The sequence below is a fragment of the Muscardinus avellanarius genome (genome assembly GCF_963383645.1).
Source record: "Muscardinus avellanarius genome assembly, chromosome: 11".
NCBI lineage: Eukaryota > Metazoa > Chordata > Mammalia > Rodentia > Gliridae > Muscardinus > Muscardinus avellanarius.
The window spans coordinates 40377687-40398849 of NC_137797.1; the positions used below are offsets into that span (position 1 = coordinate 40377687).

The following is a 21163-nucleotide window of genomic DNA, read 5'->3' on the forward strand; positions in this document are numbered from 1 at the left end:
AGGCTTTTATTTAATTTGTTTTAGTTTTTTTTTTTTTTAATTTGGAAACAGGGTCTCTTAAGCCAGCCAGACTGGTTTTGAACCCTGTGGGATCCTCCTGTCTCCGCCTCCCAAACAAGGGGATTACAAGCGTGCACCACCATGCCTTGCTAATTTTTATACTTTTATTGGTGCATTGTGGTCACATCAGAATGCACTTCATAGTGATCATGGCATATGTGCACAATGCACTTGCTGGGCTTTTCCCCAGCTCCCTCCCCACTCCCCCTGCCCCAAATAGAATATTGAGGTTTATATTGGTGTTCTGATATATGTATCTAATGTCAATGGAAGCAATTCCTTCTGTGATCATTCCTCTCCCCCAACCCTCTCCTAGACTACCCTGGCCAGTGGAATTTCTCCTCAATTATCTCAAGGTTCTCTTAAATCCCATAAGACGCCCTAGCTTCCACATAGGAGGGAAAAATGTATGTTCCTTTATTTCTGTGACTGACTAATCTCACTTAACATAATGTTCTCCAGGCTCTTCCATTTTCCTGCAAACGGCATCATTTTGTTCTTTATTGCTGAGTAAAATCCCATTGTGTATATATTCCATAATTTTGTAATTCATTCATCTGTTAATGGATACCTAGGCTTTTCCATAATTTGGCTTTTGTGAATTGTGCTGCTATATATGTAGGTATACAGATATTAATATAATTTTCTTGATTTCAGTTACTTTGGAAAGATACCTAGAGGTAATACAGCTGTATCATATGGTAGATCTATTCCAAATTTTTCTGAGGAATCTATGCACTAAACTCTTCTGTGGCTACCTTAATTTGCAATCCTATCAACAGTGTAGAACAGTTTCTATTTCCCCACATCCTCACCAGCATTTATTTTTTAATATCTTGATGGTTAACATTCTGATTGGTGATAGATGGAATCTCAGTGTGGTTTTGATTTGCATCTTCCTAATTGCTAATGATGTTGAACATTGTTTGTATATTCATTGGCTATTTATATCTTTCTTTTGAAATGTCTATTTAGTTATTTAGTTCAATTGCCCATTACTTGAATGGGTTACTTGTGGGTTTTTTTGTTTGTTTTTTTGTGTTTGTTTTTGTTTTTGCGGTTTGTTTAGAACCCAGGGGCATTTGACTTTTGATCTATACTCCCTGCCCTATTTTTTTTTTATTCTTTATTTTTGAAACAAGGTCTCACTAAGTTGTGAAGGGTGTCCCTAAGTAGCTGAGGCTGTCTGCAATCTGTGATCCTCTGGTCTCATCCTCTTGAATGTTGGGATTACAAGCATGCACCACCCACTCCTGGCCTTTATTTTATTTTTCTAGTGTTAAATTTTTTAAGTTCACCTGGGCATGGTGGCACATGCTTGTAATCCCAGCATTCAGGAGGCTGAGACCTGAGGATCATGGTTCATTGACAGCTTCAGCTATTTAGGCCCTCTGCAACTTAGTGAGACCCTGTTTCAAAATAAAGAATAGAAAAAATAGGGCACAGGATGTAGCTTAGAGGTCAGATGCCCCGGGTTCTATCCCCAGACCTGCAAAAAGAAAACAATCAACTTCTTTGTCTATTCCAAATATTACTCCTCTAAGACCTCTATCAGAGGCATAGCTGGCAAAGATCTCTTATTCTGTAGGTTTTTTTCTTTAGACTCTTGTGGGGTTCTTCTAATAAGCAAAACTTTTTTTTAGTTTAATACCATTCCATTTATTTTTATTTTAATATCCTGAGCTTTGGGGGTCTTATTAAAGAAGTTTATACCTGTGCCTATAGGTTGGAGTGTTGGACCTATGTTCTCCTTTAGTAACTTCAAAGATTCTGGTCTAATTTCCAGATCTTTAATACATATAAAGTTGACTCTTTTGCAGAGTGATAGGTAAGAAATTAATTCCATATTTATACAAATAGTCAGTTTCCCCAATACCATTTGTTAAAAAGTCTGTCCTTTGCCAGGCGTGGTTTGTAATCCTAGTACTTGGGAAGCTGAGAAAGGAGGATCCTGTTTGCAGCCAGCCTTAGCTATTTAGGCTGTCTGCAACTTAGTGAGACCCTGTCTCAAAAACAAAACAAAACAACAAAAAAACAAACAACAACAAAAAAAACGGGCTGGGGGTGTAGCTCAGAGGTAGAATGCCCCTGGGTTCAATCCCCAGCACCACATACACACAAAAAAAGTCTGTCCTTTCTCCAACATATGTGTTTGTTACTTTTGTTGAAAATAAATTCGCTATAAATATCTGGATTTATTTCTGTATTTTCTATTTCATTCATTGGTCTATATGTCTGTTTTTATTAACAGCCACTATTATGCTGTTTTTACTACTATAGCTCTGTACTATAATTTAGTCTGGAATTCTGGAATATTCAGAATTTCTTTGACTATTCTGGGTTTTTTGTTTTTCCATATAAAATTTAGAATTGATTTTTTTTAGTTCTGTGAAAAATGATATTGGTGTTTTGATAGGAATTACATTGACTCGATAGGTCATTTTTGTTAGAATGGCCACCATTTTGATAATATTTATTCTGCCTAACCAAGAGCAAGGGAGATCTTTACATCTTCTAAGATCTCCAATTTATCTCTTTAGCAAATGTGTCTAATTAGTATATTGTTACTGGTATCTTACATAAGTCTTTCCTCTTAAATTTTAAATTTATTCACTTTTTTTTTGCAAATACACTATTTACTTGTCACAATTAAATATCTGGATTTTAAATAGATTCTTGAAATGGCAATTTGTATTCCTCAGCCTGTTAGCACCTATTTTATCCCCAGTAGCTTTTCTGGTAATACCATCACCTTGAAGCTCCATGAGTTTTACCAATTCAAACTTGAGCTTCCTTGGAATGTTTACTTTCCTAAAAAATATGAGCAAGAAGATAAATAGATTGGCAAGATATTTCTATGTTTTTAAAGTGTTGGGTTAAAATCATTTATTGAACATTTTCTTTCAAGTCACTTGTTTATATCTCTTCAGTCAATTTCCAAAATATTCTCCATTGGGTAGACCCGTGGATGCTGAACATAAGACACCTATGATTGATGGCCCTGATATCAACAGGAGATTCAATTGTAGTCTGCCATTTCAGAACTTATTCAGGTAGTTTTTGATGAGAATATTCTTGGTAAATTAGACTGAATTTCCTAAATTGAATTTCATTATTTTATAGATCAGCAAGCCTTGCTTCCAACACATGACCCTTAAGGCCATTAGGTGTAATTTTTGTTCCTTGATTTCATGATTGTAATTTTTCCAGTATTTCTTATATTGAACATAGTAGATGCTCTCACACCACACCAATCTCTCTGAGATTGCTTGTTGCTGCCTTTTGTAATGTGCTTATTTTAACTAATTGCCATGGTACTGCATAGAGAAGAGTCCAAAAGCAAATTTGCCTATCTTTCTTTCTCTCTATTTTTCTCTCTTTTATTCCCTTATTTCTTTCTTTTCATTTGTTTCATCTTATTATTAAATAAATGCCTATATTTCAAGTAAGAACATTTTGGCTATATTCTCCAGCATAGAAAATTACGATGGTCATTAATTTAATTAAAAAGCATTAAGTATACATTACATAAAATATTTTTCTAGATATTAGGAGTATTCAGGATAAGTTAAATTGTTCAGCCCTTACAAATGTCTATATTGGCTGGGCATGGTGGCGCACGCTTGTAATCCCCATGCTTCGGAGGCGGAGATAGGAGGATCATATAGGTTTGATGCCAGCCTTGCTGGCTTAAGAGACCCCATTTCCAGATATATATATATACATACATGTATGTATATATATATACATACATGTATGTATATATATATGTATGTATATATATATATATATATATATATATATATATATTCTTATATTGAACATAGTAGATGCTTTCACACCACACCAATCTCTCTGCAATCACTCTGAAATCACACCAAGCATCTACTATGTTCAGAATATATATATATATATATTCTGGGATTGTAGCCCAGAGGTAGAAGGGTTCCATCCCTAGTACTACCAAAAAAAGGCTATATTGATAAACACAAATTCAGTTTTTTATTTTTTTATTTTTTTATTTTTTTATTTTTTATTGGTGCAATGTATTCATACATCATAATGGTATAAAGAAAACACTTTTGTAGACATACACGCACACATCACCCAGTTAGCCCCTACCCGATCCCTACCCCGTTCCCTCCCCGTCCCTCCTTCCCATGTATGGCTTAGTGGTTGACATCTAGTTTTATAGAAATTTATCCAATATTAATGATGATAATCTCACAAAACAGTTTCATTTGTCTGATACCAAGCTTTTGATGACTAAAAGATAACAGTTCAATATTTCTTTTTGCTTTCTTTCTTACCAGAGAATATTTTTTCTTTTCTTTTTTTTTTTTTTAGGTGAAGCTATCATACATTTATTTATTTATTTTTTAGAAAAAATCTTTCCTGATATGGAATATGGACTCTAGATACCCAAAACAATCTCAAAGAAGAACAAAGCTAGAAGATGTATATTTTCTGATTTCAAACCATATAAAGCTACAATAATTGAAACAGTATAGTACTGTTCTAAAGGCAGATATATAAACCATTGGAGTTAAATAAAAGCCTAGAGCTAAATTCTTCCATATATTGTCAAGTTATTTTTGACAAGGTTTCCACGAACATTTGGTGGAGGAAATAATAATCTTTTAACTAAATATTGTTGAAAAATAATAATTACATAAAAAATAAAATTGGCCCCTTACCTAACACATATACAAATATTAACTCAAAATAGATAAAAGACCTAAATATAATTCTTAAGACTATAAACTTTTAGAAGAAAATCTGGGTCATAAAACCTCACAACATTGAAATTGGCAGTGATTTCTTGGATATGATTTCAATGGCACAGGCAAAAAAGGGTAAAAAAACTCCCTGAAAAATACAAAAATATTGTATATCCAAAGACAATGTAAACAGAGTTAAAAGATACTGATAGAATGGGATAAAATATTTCCAAATGCTATATCTGAAGGTATATTAGTATTCCAACTAGAAATCCTAAAAATTAGCAACAATAAAAGCAAACAATACAATGTAGAGATAAGTAAAAGACTAACATGAATAATGAATCTCCACAGATAACCAATCTTAGTTGTCTGTTGGATGAAAAATCTTATTTCTCTGGTTCTGGTGTGTGTTACCTATTTCTTCTTTGTAGTTAATCTCTTTGAGTATTTTCTCTAGCACTTGTTTTGAAGACATAAATTCCTTCAGTTTCTGTTTATCTTGGAAGCTTCTTATTTCCCCATCTAATTTGATAGAAAGTTTTGCTGGGTAGGAAATTTTTGGCTGGAAGTTGTTTTCTTTCAGAGTTTGGAATATGTTACTCCAAGCCCTTCTGGCTCTCATGGCTTGGTTTGGGAAGTCTGGAGTGATTCTAATTGATTTGCCTCTGAATGTCACTTGGTCCTTTGTTTTTGTTGCCTTTAAGATTCTCTGCTTGGCTTCCACATTGGTCATTTTGACAATTATGTGGCGTGGGGATCCTCTTCTCTGATCCTCTTTAACGGGGGTTCTATAAGTTTCCTGGACCTGTGTATCAACCTCTTGCTCTATGTTTGGAAAATTTTTTGCTATTATTTCCTTGAAAAGATTGTTAATCCCTTTGGTTTCACCTTCTTTTCTCTCCTCTATTCCAATTATTCTTAGGTTAGCTCTCTTAAAATGGGCCCATATTTCTTCAATGTCAGATTCCTGCTGTCGGAATTTTTTTTTCTAAATTAGAAACTATGTGTTCATTTTTTGGATGATCATCTTCTAGGAGCGAGATTCTATTCTCCATGTGGTCTAATCGGTTGTTTGTACTTTGAATTGAGGCCTTTACTTCATTAATTGCATCCTTTATCTCTCTTTTGATTTGATCTTCTATAAATCTCTGATTTTCTGTTTTATCAGGTTCTGATGTTGTGGGGTTGTGGGCATTCATTGCTCTAGTATTATTCCTGTTTCCCATGATTTCGGAAGTTTGTGCCTTCTCTGGGTTCTTCTCTAGGTCACTACGACTTCACTTAAGGTGCTGTGGATCTCGAGTCTGTGGTATCTAAGTCCCCACTACTCCTTTACTGGGTTGTATCACAGAGTCTCAGACGCATGGAGTCTGAGGCTGGCGTATTTCATTTCTGTTTTTGAACTCCACTCTGAGTCCGTGCAGGGTGCACTGAGCCCAGCCCCTGGGAGCTTTAGCTGCTCCCTGCGCCGAGAAATTTGCCGAATCCCGCCCGGCTGTTCCGCAGCGGCTCACCTCGGCTCGCTGTCCGCCGCTCCTCTCTGGAGCTTGGTGGGCTGTTGAGTGAGTTGGTCTGGTGCCGTCCGGTGAACTCGCCGCTGCCACCAGCAGTAGGTGCTGCTGCCTTGTTCTTGGGCGTGAGGCCGGTGTATCTCCTCTCTGGTTTCTGAGCTCTGTTATGAGTTACCTTCCTCTCTGGAGCCTGGTGCTGCAAGGCAAAATGGTGCCCGCTGTTTCATGCCGCGGCTCCGGCTGCAGCACTGTGGTCTGGTTTCTGGTGTCTCGTTTTTCCAGCCCTCTTTTTCTCTGTCCCTTAAAATTACATTTTTTGTTTCTCTGCTGATGGTGTTTTCTGGCTATGAAAGGCGCTGATTTTGTGGTAATAGAGATTGGTTGTTAGCGGGGCTCTTAAGCCCCGTTTTGCTCCGTCGCCATCTTCCCGGAAGTCCAAATTCAGGTTTCATTATTTGCACATGAGAACATATAATTGCACAAACAGAATATGGTTTAATTGCTTTGATTTAGAAATTAAGATATTAAGAAGTCTTTAAATTGAGCTTCCAGAAAGATTTATATACTTTAGCATTGTAAGTTTTCCACACACCCTTTGTCCCAGAAACATGCTGTATCTTCCATGACTTGTGCCAGCAAAGTAGAACCCACTGCCCAGGTCAGACCAGACCCATAGGGGTGGTTCAGATTGACTGACTCAAGTCTGCCACCTACTGATAAACACAGCCAAGAAATGGGGTTTTGTTTTGTTTTGTTTGTTTTTGTTTTTTTGGTGGTACTGGGCTCCCAGACCTATTTTTACATTTTTATTTGGAAACAGGGTCTCCTAAGCCAGCACATGCGGCTGGCTTTGAACCTGCGTGATCCTCCTGTCTCTGCCTCCCAAGCGCGAGGATTACAAGCGTGCGCCACCACTCCCGGCCAAGAAATGTTTTTAGATTCTGAACTGGGGAAATGGGATTCAGAATGTGATGGAATATCAAATAGAAGGGTATGTTCAAAATATTTTGAGCAGCCGCAAGAGGTAAATCTATACTATAACCCAATATTTGTCATATTCTCTTTCCTTATTAAAATTCTAAGTAGTAGTGTTGGGTTTGGTGACACACACTTGCAATCTCAGGATTTGGGAGACTGAGACAAGAGGATAGGGGTTCATGGACAGCTTAAGCTATTTAGTGAGGTCCTTTGCAACTCAGTGAGAACCTATTTCAAAATAAAGAATAAAAAAGTAGGTCTAGGGTATAGCTTGGAGGTAGAACGCCCCTGAATTCCATCCCTAGTATACCCCCCAAAATTCTAAGTAGTAATAATACTTATATTTACTTACTCAACAATGAAACTTTACTTCTTAGACATAAATGAATAAATACATAAATAAATCACTATTTCTAAAAAATGGAAGTCAATAATCTTTATTAACTGTACTCAGCTAAATGTGATCCTGTGATGTAAAGTCCTTCTTTGATATCAATACTATATATTTTGTAACCTGTGGACTACTAATGTTAATAAGAATCACAAACGTTCATTATCAGCTATAGCGAATGAGAAAAAGGTGAATAATTTAAGATATAATTTAATATATAACATATATAAAAATAATATAACAAATGTTACAAAAAATAAATATTATTCTTTCTCTAACTGGTAATGAGGTTCTACATGGCATTTATAAATTCTAATCATAAAACTTTATTTATTTATTTATTTATTTATTTATTTATTTATTTTGCAGAACTGGGAATGGAACCCAGGGGCATTCTACCTCCAAACTACAATTCCATCTCTATATTTTTGTTCTTTATTTTGAAAGAGTCTCACCGAGTTGCAAAGGGCCTCACTAAGTAGCTGAGGCTGGCCTCTAACCACCATTCTCCTGTCTCAGTATAAACTTTAATTCTTAAGCCTACATGTATAGATCCCTATGCATTCAAAAAAAGAAGCTCCATCTAACACCTGTCACTATTTCTGAGCATATATGAGTCCCAGGATGGTTGCATCCCAACCTACCGATATGTTGAATCTCCCACTTTGGATTTAAACACAGTATTTTTTTGGATCTTTTGACAATTCTATAGGATCAGCTTCTCTGAATGATGTAACAGAATAAATGATAAAAGTAAGGCTTCCTTGGAGCATCTGTCATTTGTATTACTACTTTCACTGCAAAATAAGTTTTTTATTAAAATAATGTTTTATATGATAACATTATTGTAAGCTAGAATTCAGACAAAAAAGGATGTTGGTCAAAGAGGCCTAGAAAGAAAATACATATGCAGAAAAAGATTTTACTAAAGTGATAAAAAGTACTACAACGAGCCGGGCATGGTGGCGCACACTTGTAATCCCCTGCACTTGGGAGGCAGACAGGAGGATCATGTAGGTTCAAAGCCAGCCTCGCTGGTTTAAGAGACCCTGTTTCCAAATAAAAGTATAAAATAGGTCTGGGAGTGTAGCCCGGAGGTAGAAGGGTTTCCAGGAACCCTAGCACCATCAAAAAACCCAAAGTATTACAACGAGAAAAAGATATCTGGCTCCTCCATGCTGTACAGATTTGATGTAATATGCTTGCTTCAAGATGAATATCTCAGCTGGGCATGGTGGTTCATGCTTGTAATTCCAGCATTCAGAAGGTGGAGACCAAAGGATCATGGTTTACAGACAGCCTCAGCTACTTAGTGAGGCCCTCGAGTCCCTGTTTCAAAAATAAAGAATAAAAAATAAGGCAGAGGGTGTAGCTCAGAGGTCAGATGCCCCTGACCCGCAAAAAAAAAAAAAAAAAGATGAATATCTCATCTCTGGGTATACTATATTATGATACAGTCAGCAACTAAAGTTTTGATAAGTATAGCTAGAAACTTGGCCATTTAACAGTAGTAGTAGTATCCCTATCAACCTTAATTTTAAAAAGCCCATGTTGGCAGATTAATGAATACACTCCTACCCCTGAAACCATGTTAAAACTTTTATGTTCATTGAGAAAATATTATGGTGGCTAATGAAATAGGCTGAAATCTATAAAGTGAATCATTTTGTGTACCAGATTATTGAAAGCCTCTTCTATAATATACACTAAAGAATTAGTCCTATCTTAGAGAATCCTATCTTTCTGTATTCCAGAAATTTTGATGTTTTTCTAAATACTATTATTCTGTTAATTGCTTGCAGGTCTTTTTAGGATTATTTCTTATAGCAAAGTTATTTAAATATTGATGGCACTATACAACATTTTACAATATGCTCATAAACTTTTTAGATCAGAGATTTCTAAATGGAACAGTAGGGTGTCCCTTCTATGTTCCAGAGTTTTGGGGATCTCAGCGAGGATGACTTCATAGCTGGTAACAATAACGTTCTGATAAATAATTTATTCTATCAGAAACATAAAAATTAAAAGCAACGACCTATAGCTTTTGCCAATTTACATGGTGTAATTTCTCTATCATAATTTATTTCAAATTACCAACATGGTGTCTCTGAACCACCAACTCACAAAATTTGCAAAAACTAATAATCACCTCTCAAAACATAAATAGGCCAGCTGTAGCATATCACTTCAAGGGGTTAATTCAAATATCCAGAAGCAAAAAGATTTCCTTTCAATGTCACCTTCTTTGATAAACCCTTGGGCAATGTTGTCATCTTCCTCATTGTTGAAGCCTACAAAGCCAAACCCTGTTCAGGATCAGTTTTCTATTCAATGATATCCTTGCATAAAGAGAATTGTCACATGATTTTTTTAGAATCTCTTTGGTGGTACCTTCAGACAGACGTTGAAAAATAGAATTATAGGTGGCTGGCTTCCTCCATTAGGTGCTCTTTAGGGGGTCTCCATAACTCAAGCCTGATTGTTCTGCCCTCAATTTTTCTTTTGTTACAGAAATTTGAAACATTTTTAGCATCTTCAAATGAAAGAAATTCTATAAATACATGCCCTTTAGATTTATCATTTTGGTTCTAGAACATTTTGAAAAAAGTTGCCTTCTCAAGTGCTTCCTGAAGAATTTCTTCTGCTGCACTGTTGGGGAGGTTGCTCAAAACCAGAGCTTTTGATTCACCCATCCAAGTGCTATTCTTTCTACCTCTTAGTAGTCTTGACTTTGACATTTCTCTTCAGTGTATTACCAGGAAACCATTTAACTGCCCATTTCTGTTCCCTGCTTCTCTTCAAACATTTCTCTGCATCAGCTTCTGCCTTAAAGCAGACATAAGTATCTCCTTTCCTCTTTCCATCCTTGCTGACTAATCCATCTTCAGAAAATTCTTTTACTTCAACTGAGTGGCTTGATAAGGGAGGCATTTGTCCAAAAGCATTCTCATATCTCTGTCTTTCTTACTGTCTCTCCCTATTGTTTTCCATGGTCTAAATTTTTTGGCAAATACTTTTGAACCAGTGTGCTCCAAAGCTTTTTTTCCAGGTCTTCAGCAGATTCAAAATTCACAAAGCCAACCTTCCTATTCATTCCAGTTCTGAATCCACAACAGCAAGAGCAGTGTTAGCAAAGTGATCACTGATAAAACTTTTTAATTCAGAGAAGACTTGTTAGAGTTCAACAAAGAGACTGAAAGATGGTATTGGTCCTACGACTTCTGCTTCTGTTTCTTGGCTTTAGAGGCCATTTTCTTCTTTCCTTTTGTAGATGCCTCTTGGATGGGCTAATTTCACCCTTGTTTTTCTTGTCATCCTCATCTTATTTCTTACCCTCCTCATCCCCATCATTTTCCCTCCATCTCATCATCAGCCATGTTCTTCACTGGCACAGGAATGGCTTCTGCGGGAGCTATCCTTAGTCAGCCATGAACCCTAGGTTCCTTCTTCAGAGCCACCTTCTATTATCATTCTCCTGTCCCTCTTTACTCTTAACTTTCTCATCACCCTTGTCCTCCAAGGCAGGGATAGATCCACAGCGTTCATCATTGCAGACCCAAATTCACCCTCATCTTCATCTTCATCATCACTCTCCTGATCACGTCCTTCTTGGTATTATTGCTATCCTTTGCTCAGCTTCCTTCTTACCAGAGGCTGCTACCAATACTTTGCCTAGAGTGGCTTTCTTGCCAGGTGTTCTGTCTGCTTTATCTGGAGCATCTGTCTTCCCCCTATGTGACTGTTACTTTTTTGCATGAGTTCAAAGTTGATTCTTGGTAGATATGGAAATCACAATCTCTTTGGTTGGGAAAACTGCCAACTTCTTTGATGGAACAGTGGTGTCTTTCTTTCCTTTGATTAGAGGAGTGATGGCCTCTTCACTGCTGTCATCATTTTTATCTTTTGGCATTTCCTCCTATTTACTTACCTTTTTCTCTCTCTCCTTTGGAGGAAGTGCCACTTTCTTGGGTGACCTTGATTGTTACTGGCCTTAGATAACTTTGGTATGATGATGGATTGTGAAGGTGCTGGCAGTGAAGGGAACAGATGATAAAGATGACAGCCATGGGTACTGAAGGTACCACGGCATGTATATGTGGCTTCCAGGTAGAGCTTCAGAATAAGGCAAAAAGCCAGATTCCATTTTTTCTCCTTTCTTCCTGTTTAGCACTATCAGCATTAATTTCTACTTGTATCCCCAAACTTATGAGATTACAAAATAAAAAAACTACCTTACAATTTCTTCTATTTATAAGTTAGATTTTATTATATATATCCCTTTATATTATATTAAAAAGGCTGATGGCAAAGAGGTGTTTGGGCATGGGACATGAAAACCAGAGGATTCTATTGTTAAAGTAGTTGCTGAAAGTGAAGTCATTATATGGTCACTAAGAAATAGGACTTAACATCATTGGAGAAGCAGAGATTCATTGGTATTTTATGTATTAGTAACTCAGGCATGCCTGAAGCTCTTCAGTATCTCTTTTCTAGTTCTTATACTTTTTTTTAAAGATATGGCAATATTTCTACATGCAACACCTTGATAAATATATGAATTCATCATATATTTTAATTCAACAACTTCTCTTAGATCAATATTTTCAATATTTCTCAGTCAATACTTACAAAGCTGTAATCTAAAACCACTGACAACACATCTTCAAGGAAATAAGGTTTATTTGTTCAGATCTGTTCGTGGAGTTCAGGGCATGGTGGTGGGGATTGGGGAAAGGAGGGAGAGGGGAAGGGAGGGAGAAGAGAGAGAGAGAGAGAGAGAGAGAGAGAGAGAGAGAGAGAGAGAGAGAGAGACTCTGAGACTGTTCTCACATTGTACAGAGAATAAGATCAGGCAGAGGAAAGACTTCAAATGATCCCCAAGGCCAAAGCCCCAGGGAACCCTCCTTAGCAACCAAGCTCCACTTCCAACATTGCTACCTTGTTTCTGTAAGGGCTAGGGAAACATTCTAAATTCAAACATTAAAAAGCTCTTTATCTTCTTTCTGTTATGTCTTGGGATCTGTTATGTCTTGGGATCTCAATTAGTTGCTATTATGAGCTGCATAATTGCTCTTAGATTCTCTAACCGTGCCTTGACCAGGAACTTAAACACTTAATCTTGTCATCTTCTTTCTTTAAACCCTTTAGTATAGATCAAAGCATACATGCTCTTGAAAATTGTCTTATACTTGTGCCTCATCCCACCAAAGCCTTACTTTTACATCTACCCCATTTCAGAAAGCACAGGTGATAATTTAAGTAGTATATATTCCATAGACCATGGATGACATTGTTACTTCTTTTGATATTAATCTGACTAGTACCTCTGTCAAATCTATCCAGGCTGCACATCTCAGATTTCCATTTATCTGAAAACTTATGACCTACATATAAATGTACAAACTGTTAATTTATTCAGTATTTATTTATTCATTCAGAAAATATATGTGATCATCACATATATTACTAATATATTATATATTATATAATACATATTATTATATATTAATGTGTATTAATATATAATAATATACTAATATATTAGCATATTATTAATATATTAATTAATATATCAATAATGCATAATATATTAATGTCATATAATATACTAATAATATATAATTGATAATATAATATGTTATTATGTATAATATGTAATATTCCAATTATATATTATTATATAATATATTAATACAATATATTGTTATAATAGATTATATATATATTATACATACAATTTTTTAGACTCTGAATATACAGAACAAAACAAAGAAAAACTTCAATTCCATATGGGTGTTATATTAATTTAGGAGAGATTAAAAATAAACAAAACAAATAGTATATTAGATATTGACAAATATAAAGGATGAAAAATAAAAGTGAAAAAGAGGTAATCAGGTTTTTTGAAAGGTGACATTTGAGGAAAAGTATATAAGGAAATGTGGTGTTAGGTGGCTATGTAGTTATCTGAAAGAGAACATTTTAGGAATAGAAGACAAATATAAAAACCCTAATGTGAGGGCATGGATATCTAATATGTTCACAACAAAAGAAACAAATAAATAAAAAGCTTCAAGGAAGCCAGTGCAGCTAAGCTGGAATGCGCACTGAGAAGAGTAAGAGGTGAGTTCAGAGAATTTAGATTCCTGGAGACTTGTCAGGACTTTTGCTTTTATTTAGGACAAATTAGAAGTCACTGAGAATTCAAGCACAGATATAAATGCTCTAACTTACATTTCTACCTTAAATAGCATTTTGAGAGTGCTTGATAGATGAAAGGGTGAAGTAGGAGGACCACTTGAGAAACTATTATTACAATAATTCAGGAAGAGACAATGGGTCTTAGACCCAAGAGGAAGCAGAGGACATAGTAGCTCGTGGTCAGATTCTGGAAGTTTAGGGACCATGAAAATGAGTGATTATAAAGACTGAACTGTGAAATTTAAGCTAAGTACAGAGGCAGTGAGGGAGTAAATGTGGTTAGAGTGAAGAACAAATTCCTATGATAAAGGGATTGAGAGTGAAAGTATTTTTAGACTTTGAGAACTTAAATAGGTGAGCTGAAATGTGGGGATTTGTGAGATAGATAATAGAGGGTGAAATTATAGAAGAGTTGTACTTGCTAATAATAGAAAAGTCCAGAGTAAAACTCTGGGCTTGAGTTAGTAAAATAGAGTGGGGATTGGGGCCTTTTAGAGTACATGAAGCCTAGAAATTTAGAGAACAATATGTTGGAAGAATCATCTCAGTGAATAATGAAGATTACCAACAATTATGACCGGAGTAGTGTTTTAAAAAAAGTGACAATGATCTGAGAACTCACATATTAAAGGAGTAATGGTAACTAACCCAGGACATGCAAGATACTACGATAAAGGGGCCATAATAAGTAGAAACTGATAACTTAAGTGGCAATGCGTTTTTAGTTGCAGACAAAAGAAATCACTGTAGTTAGAGTAAGTAGGCAGTTATTTCTAATGAATAGTACAAATTCTCTTAAGGAAAAAAAAATAACCCTAGAGTCTCAGCTTTGAGGACCAAATTTCAAAATATTTCTGCAAAGCTGGTAAAGATATCACTTCTTTCTTTTAGTGTAAAGTCATGATTCCTTTGCTATTCCCATTGAGAAAAATGGAAGCCTTCACTGAATATGTCTCTTCATACGGCTCACTTCTTGCCAGAGGGTGTAATTAGTAGACACTCTGTGGCACAAAAAGCTTTAAATTGCAGGGGTTTTTTCCTCATTCTATGTCGAAATGGTGCAATTTGCGATGTAAGGAACTTGCCAAATGAAAAGAGTATGATAAAAAGATCCATGAAGATCCTTTACTAAACCTTCTCTATATAATACCTCATCATTTTCTTTTCCTAGAGGGTGAGTATTATATCTTATATGTCTCTTTGTCTTGCACCTTGTTGTACAACATAAGATGCTTACATATTGATTAAAGTGCCATATAAACCAACACACCTCTATTTACATTTTTGGGAAGGTAGTTTTCAATGAATTATAAAGCTTGCTCTTGATAACTCTTTTAACTAGCTGAAGCACTCATGCACATGAGGATTAACTTACACTTTTAGTAAATGGTGTCAATTAACTGTGACAATGGTTTTAACTTTGATATAGGCCAGAATATTCACAAGAAAATTGACATAATTTATTCATTTAAAAATATTAAATCAGCAAACATGTATTGAACATATATAGGTGTCACATACTAAGCTGGCAGCATAATCCAGAGAGGATTATAATAATCAGTGATCAAATCAAAATGACACCACTAGCCTCAGGGAACATATATTCCAGTGAGGAAAAAGAATAAAATTTAATAAAACTACTTTAAAATTATACACTTTATATATTATGGAGAAAAAAAGTAGGGGACCTAAAGAGAGAATCGTGAAGTCAGGGAAGAGGAGAGACCTACTATGCAGAGTCATGAGCAAACATCTCATTGAGGAGGTGAAATTTAAGCTGAGGTTTGGTGAGAGAGTGACCATAAAGAGGAGCCAATGAAGAGAGCTCCAGCAGAAGGTATGGCATGTGCAAACTCTTGACATACTGAGGAAATGAAAATAGGCTAGTGTGGCCAGAACAGGCAAGGTAAAGCTCATGCACATCCCCTTTACCTACGTAAAGCAGTGTGGGTTTAACCAGTCTTGGAGCTGTAGAATGCAAACGACTAGAATATCACAAAAAAATCAGTTATAAATAAGAAGGAATCTCTTTGAAAACACAGTGTCATCTTCATAATAAACTAGTACAGGTTGAGTATCTCTTGGATAAGTCACTTGGGACTGGAATTATTTCTGCTTTCAGAGATTTTTGCATCAAGGGTATAAGACTCACCTAGTCCTTTGTCAGGTGTGCTCTCTCGCATACCTGGGAACACCTTTTGTTGCAAGAAAGTAAAATCGCTTTGTCAAGGGAAAAAAAAATCAGTTGGGAATATTTGAATAGACTACCCGATGAGCAGTCTCAGGAACTTTAGGGATGCACAAACTATATAATTTAAACCTTTAAGTCTGATTTTCAGCTATGGATTTGTGTTTAGGATCTCAGAGACATGTATTTTTTTAGGCTAAGAACAGGGCAAAGCTTTCTGACACTTTAAATCATAGTTAGCGACAGTGCATGTAGATAAATTAACTTATTAAGCATTAAGAAATAGAATTCTAATATGTGATACTGAGTTGAGTGGTATTATGAAAACCAAATTTTTTGTTGCTACTTAGCCCTGAGAAAAATAAAATGCTTTTCGTTGTTTCTTTCCATATTATATTTATATTTTTCTGTTTTTGTTTATTCGATTTCCACTTTATTTTCTCACTTATTACACAGAGACACCACTTGGTAGTGCTTGCTTTTCACTGTTCTTCTGGAGATAACTCCAAAAAAGGCATACTAGTTGTTTGTGGTCCTTTACCAGTAAAATAGTAATAACCTACTAATACTAATTTCTGCTTATTATTCTCATGGATCTTTAGTTTTAGTAGCAGAACCAATGAAAAAAAATGTGAAAGCCCAATTAACATAACATTTAAAAGCAGACCTTACTCTGTCAAAAGACAGGACAAAGAGACAGAACAGCTTAGAAACTGTTGAATGGATCCTTGTCATGGCCCCACCACCTGCCCTGGGGGGGGGGGGGGGTGGCTTCTAAAATAAACAGTTTAATTATCTCCTTTACTTTCCCTAAAATGACCACTGGAAATCTCAGTTACTATAATACAGTTGGTTACATATCTTTTTCTGTAAGGTAATATTAAGATTAGCTGTGAGTAAAATTGTGATTGTCACTGTAATGGAAATCACTGTTTTAATGATGCTCATCAACTAAAAAATCTTCAGCTCAAGAATATTAAATGGTCAAATGTAAATGAAATAAAGTGTGACTTTTAATACCATTTTTTAGAAAATCATCATTCATTGGGCATTAATATAAAGAATAAATGCTCTTTAATAATTGCTATGGAAAAATTGACTTTTAATACTATCTCTTTAAATTATCATTCATTAGACATTTATTTAAAGAATATATCTTTAATAATGATTATATTGAACTGTATGTAATTTGTCAAGTGTTCTATTTTCTTTGAATTTATACTGAAATTATTAAAATTCCTAGAGGAGCCAGGCGTGGTGGCACACGCTTGTAATCCCCATGCTTGGGAGGCTGAGACAGGAGGATCGTGCAGCTTCGAAGCCAGCCTCAGCTACTTAGTGAGGCTTTCAGCAATGTAGTGAGACCCTGTTTCCAAATAGGTCTGGGAGTGTAGCCTGGAGGTAGAAAGCCCCTGGGTTCCACCTCCAGTACCACAAAAAAAAAAAAAAAATTCCTAGAGGAAATTTGCATTATACTTTTCAATTCATTAGCTCATTACATGATTAAAATGCAATTTGTCAACATAGTTTACAAACCTTGGTTTAAACAGATTTGTGCTTCTCTTCTGCTATTCATTGTCTAACCTGAGGTTATCATTGAGAATTATATAAACCTGCCATAATTTTAGGTAGAAATCAACTATGGTATTGGTGAATTGTGTCCATAAGATAACAGCATTTTCTGTTAACCCCAATAGCTGTTACTGGAGCATTTGGAGTGCCTTGTGTCAAGACATGAAAGGTCACTAAGAATGACGGTGGTAAAACGACAAGCCCAGTCCCCCTCGGGAGTATCCAGTGAAGTTGAGGTTCTCAAGGCACTGAAATCTCTCTTTGAGCACCACAAAGCCTTGGATGAAAAGGTATAGTACTGGACAAAGATTCCAAGCTGACATATGCTTTTGTCATTAGCACCAAGGTCTTTGTCTTCACCCACTGATTCACCTGACTCCCCAAGTAAGTCAGTTCAGAGGAACACAGTTGAATTATAAGAAAAAATCATCTTTCAAAATGAAAATGTAGTACTGTGCATATACTGGTAATATTTAAGGGCATATTTTCATTTTATACCACTGAATCTATGGCTTACGCAAATTATACCTCTATTATGGCCCATTATGGCTCTGGTTTAGATGGCTCATTGAAATTTAATATTATTTAATGTCACTCAGACTCTCCTTCTTTCTTTCCATCTTCGAAGCCCACTCTCTTTCTTGCTCGGAAATGTGTGTCCAGAGATGCCCAAATAACAGACCACTAACTGAAAATGACACCTATTTTGAAGTGCAAATTAGGTATACTTTAAACTTTTAGGCATTTATGTTTGAAGTATTCCATTTTTTTAGGTCTCTAATATCTAAGTTTCAAATATACATCTTAAGAGCCTCTACATGTAACAGCATAAAGTATTAGAAGAAGAACTTGCTTTTAGGTATTTTTAAAAGTAACTATAAGCTTCTTTTAGTTGTTACTCAATTAAGTTTTACTGGCATATATAAGCCAATATGATGATAATATCCTTTGGGGATTAGTAAGGTTTATGACACAATTTCAATTTTGTGAAATTTTAAAGAATGGACTTTAAAAATTAATAAAGGTTTAGGACTTAGCAGTGGGAATTGGGGCACTTCATTATAAAATATATGACAAGTTCTGAGCATTAAATTCAAACTAGAGATTATTGTCCACTTATATCTAGCTTTTGAGCATGCAGACATTTTCATTCTATTTAATATTTATATACTTCTATATTTTTATCACCAGTCTTTCAGATGTTCTCAGAGCAGGGGATCGTGTCAAGTGTGTGCATAAGTATAACTGTAATTCTGTCCTCTAGATTATTAAAAAGAAATTGTATGCTATTTTTCCTTTCAGCCAATTGAGATATCTATTTTATGAATAATTATGAATAAAAGAAATGCATATTGCATAAATAACTATGCTAAATATAATATCAAATAACCATGTAATATATTTAATGTTCCGTTTCATACTATATTCTCTTTTTAACAAAAAAGAATATTGTTAAAAATTTGTAAGACTTGATAGGGTCTTTACTTTGTGTCTGTTTCCTTGGCACTTATTTGAGACACACAGATAAATAAGACATTCTCTTATGACTGAGGAGTTCATGGTTCTGGAAATCCACATATCAATTACAACAGTGCTGAAGAGCTATATTTATTATATAATATAGAATGACAAAAGAAGTAGTGACAAATTCTGTTTGAGAGGCAAGGAAGAAAGGAATGTCTTCAAGAGGGAGTGGCATTTGATCTGAGTACTGAAAAATCAGTAAGAAGTTTTCGTATTTTCTTTAAATAAGAGAAAGCTACCTAATGCATCATAACCAACATGTAGCACAACCCAGAGCTGCAAGAAGAGCATGATCTATGCAAAGAAAGGTTAACTCTTTGGACTGACTTAAATAAATGGAGGTTTTAGAGAATGTGGTTTTCCATGTGCCCTACGAGCACAGTGGCTTATTTGAGGGATGCTTTTATAAAAAACAAGTTATTCTTTACTAGAAATGATGGTAATGAACAGTATATAAGATAAATCATCTGATAACATACTTATGTTTAAGAAGAAAATATTGCTGCACAATTTATAATATAGAAATAATTTACCATATAGAAGTTATTTAAAACGAGGCAGAGTGGTACATGCCTATAATCCCAGTACTTGGGAGATGAAGCGAGAGGATCACAAGTTTTAGGCCAACCACAGCAACTTAGTGAGAATCTCAGCAGTTTATTGAGACCCCATTTTAAAATACAAAAATAGAAAGGGCTGTTCTATAGCTCAGAGGTTGAATATTCTCAGGTTCAATTAAAGAAGAAAACAAAGGAGGCAGAGGAAGCGGAGGGGGAGGAACGGAAGGAGGGGGAGGAGAGAAGAAAAAAGCTTCCCATAACTAAATGAAATATTCTCTAATATGGCCCTAGGACAAATAATAGTATTTATTAGCACACTAGAAATGTGCTGAGCACTGGTGAGTTCAGCAGCAAATGAACTGATTATTAGATATTCAATATTCAGGAACCTCAAGGAAGAAGGTGATGAGCCTGAGCACCGGAGTGGAAAGACCTGGACAAATGACCTAACTCTTCTAAACATCTACTACACCTTCCTTAGTCTGAGGGCAACAAGACCTCCCTCTAAGCAGTAGTGAGAATTAAATATGATCTAATATACAAAGTTTTTAACCAGTACTTAGTGTATGGAAAGTCTTCAGTAAATGTTAATGGACATTACAATTAACATGAATAAATTTAGTATTTGCTAAACATTCAAACTAGGTAAAGATATTGGTATCAGTATTGATCCAGATGACTTTTTAAAGTAGCATTAATTTGGTTATTGAAGGACTTAGGTATACCTAAGTGCCTTCACAAAAATACTTTCCCTAGCTAAGGATATCTCACAACTTCTTGAAGAGATGATACAGATATATGAGAAGTACATATAATATCCTAATCTAAGTGGTGTTGTTGTAATGCTAAAATATAGAGAGAAGGTATAAAAAAAGACGCAGTTAACCTACTTGGAGATATGAAGCTTCTAACCTTATCATGTAGGGTTTAGTATATAAAAAGCTAAACTATAAAAGGATGAGCATAGCTGTGGACAGTTACAGTGATTGGCAGTCTTCATTAGGGATGTTCCCTTATGTATATGACCAGGAGAGACATTGACATCTTCACAATTAGTTAAGACCAGTGGTAACATTCATATCACCTTCCAGTATCTTTGCAACCCATTTGTCATGTTTAGGCATTTGTCTTATTTTAACCTTCAGGAATAAATTTCTGTAGCCTTGAAACATCTTTGGAAGAAAATAAATCTTCTCTATGTATTTTTCATACCATTTTGAAGAAAATGGATGTAACAGAATAAATTAGAAATCAAACATTTTGTGTTTATAAAAGTAATATATAGTTGAAGATTACACTATAGCTCTATAAAAATAAATTTCACTTAGGGAAAGACTACACAGATAATAATAATTGAAGTTGTTAAATCATAAAAAATAAAAGAAAGTTAAATATAGACAAGGCTACATGAGCTATGTACTTATATTTATAAAAATTAAAACTATAATTTT

At 35.2% G+C, this 21163-nt stretch overlaps 1 protein-coding gene across 12 annotated transcripts in view; it reads left to right on the top strand.

Moving 5' to 3' along the window:
• The window catches only part of PPFIA2 (PTPRF interacting protein alpha 2), a gene marked incomplete at both ends in the record, with an annotated part of 485975 nt that overhangs the window by 295692 nt on the left and 169120 nt on the right, over positions 1–21163 (top strand). For all 12 annotated transcript variants that reach the window (XM_080705637.1, XM_080705639.1, XM_080705631.1 and 9 more), the window contains one exon: positions 17754–17918. In XM_080705637.1, coding sequence (XP_080561763.1) covers positions 17754–17918 — 165 coding nt within the window. The remainder of the gene's footprint in view (positions 1–17753; positions 17919–21163) is intronic.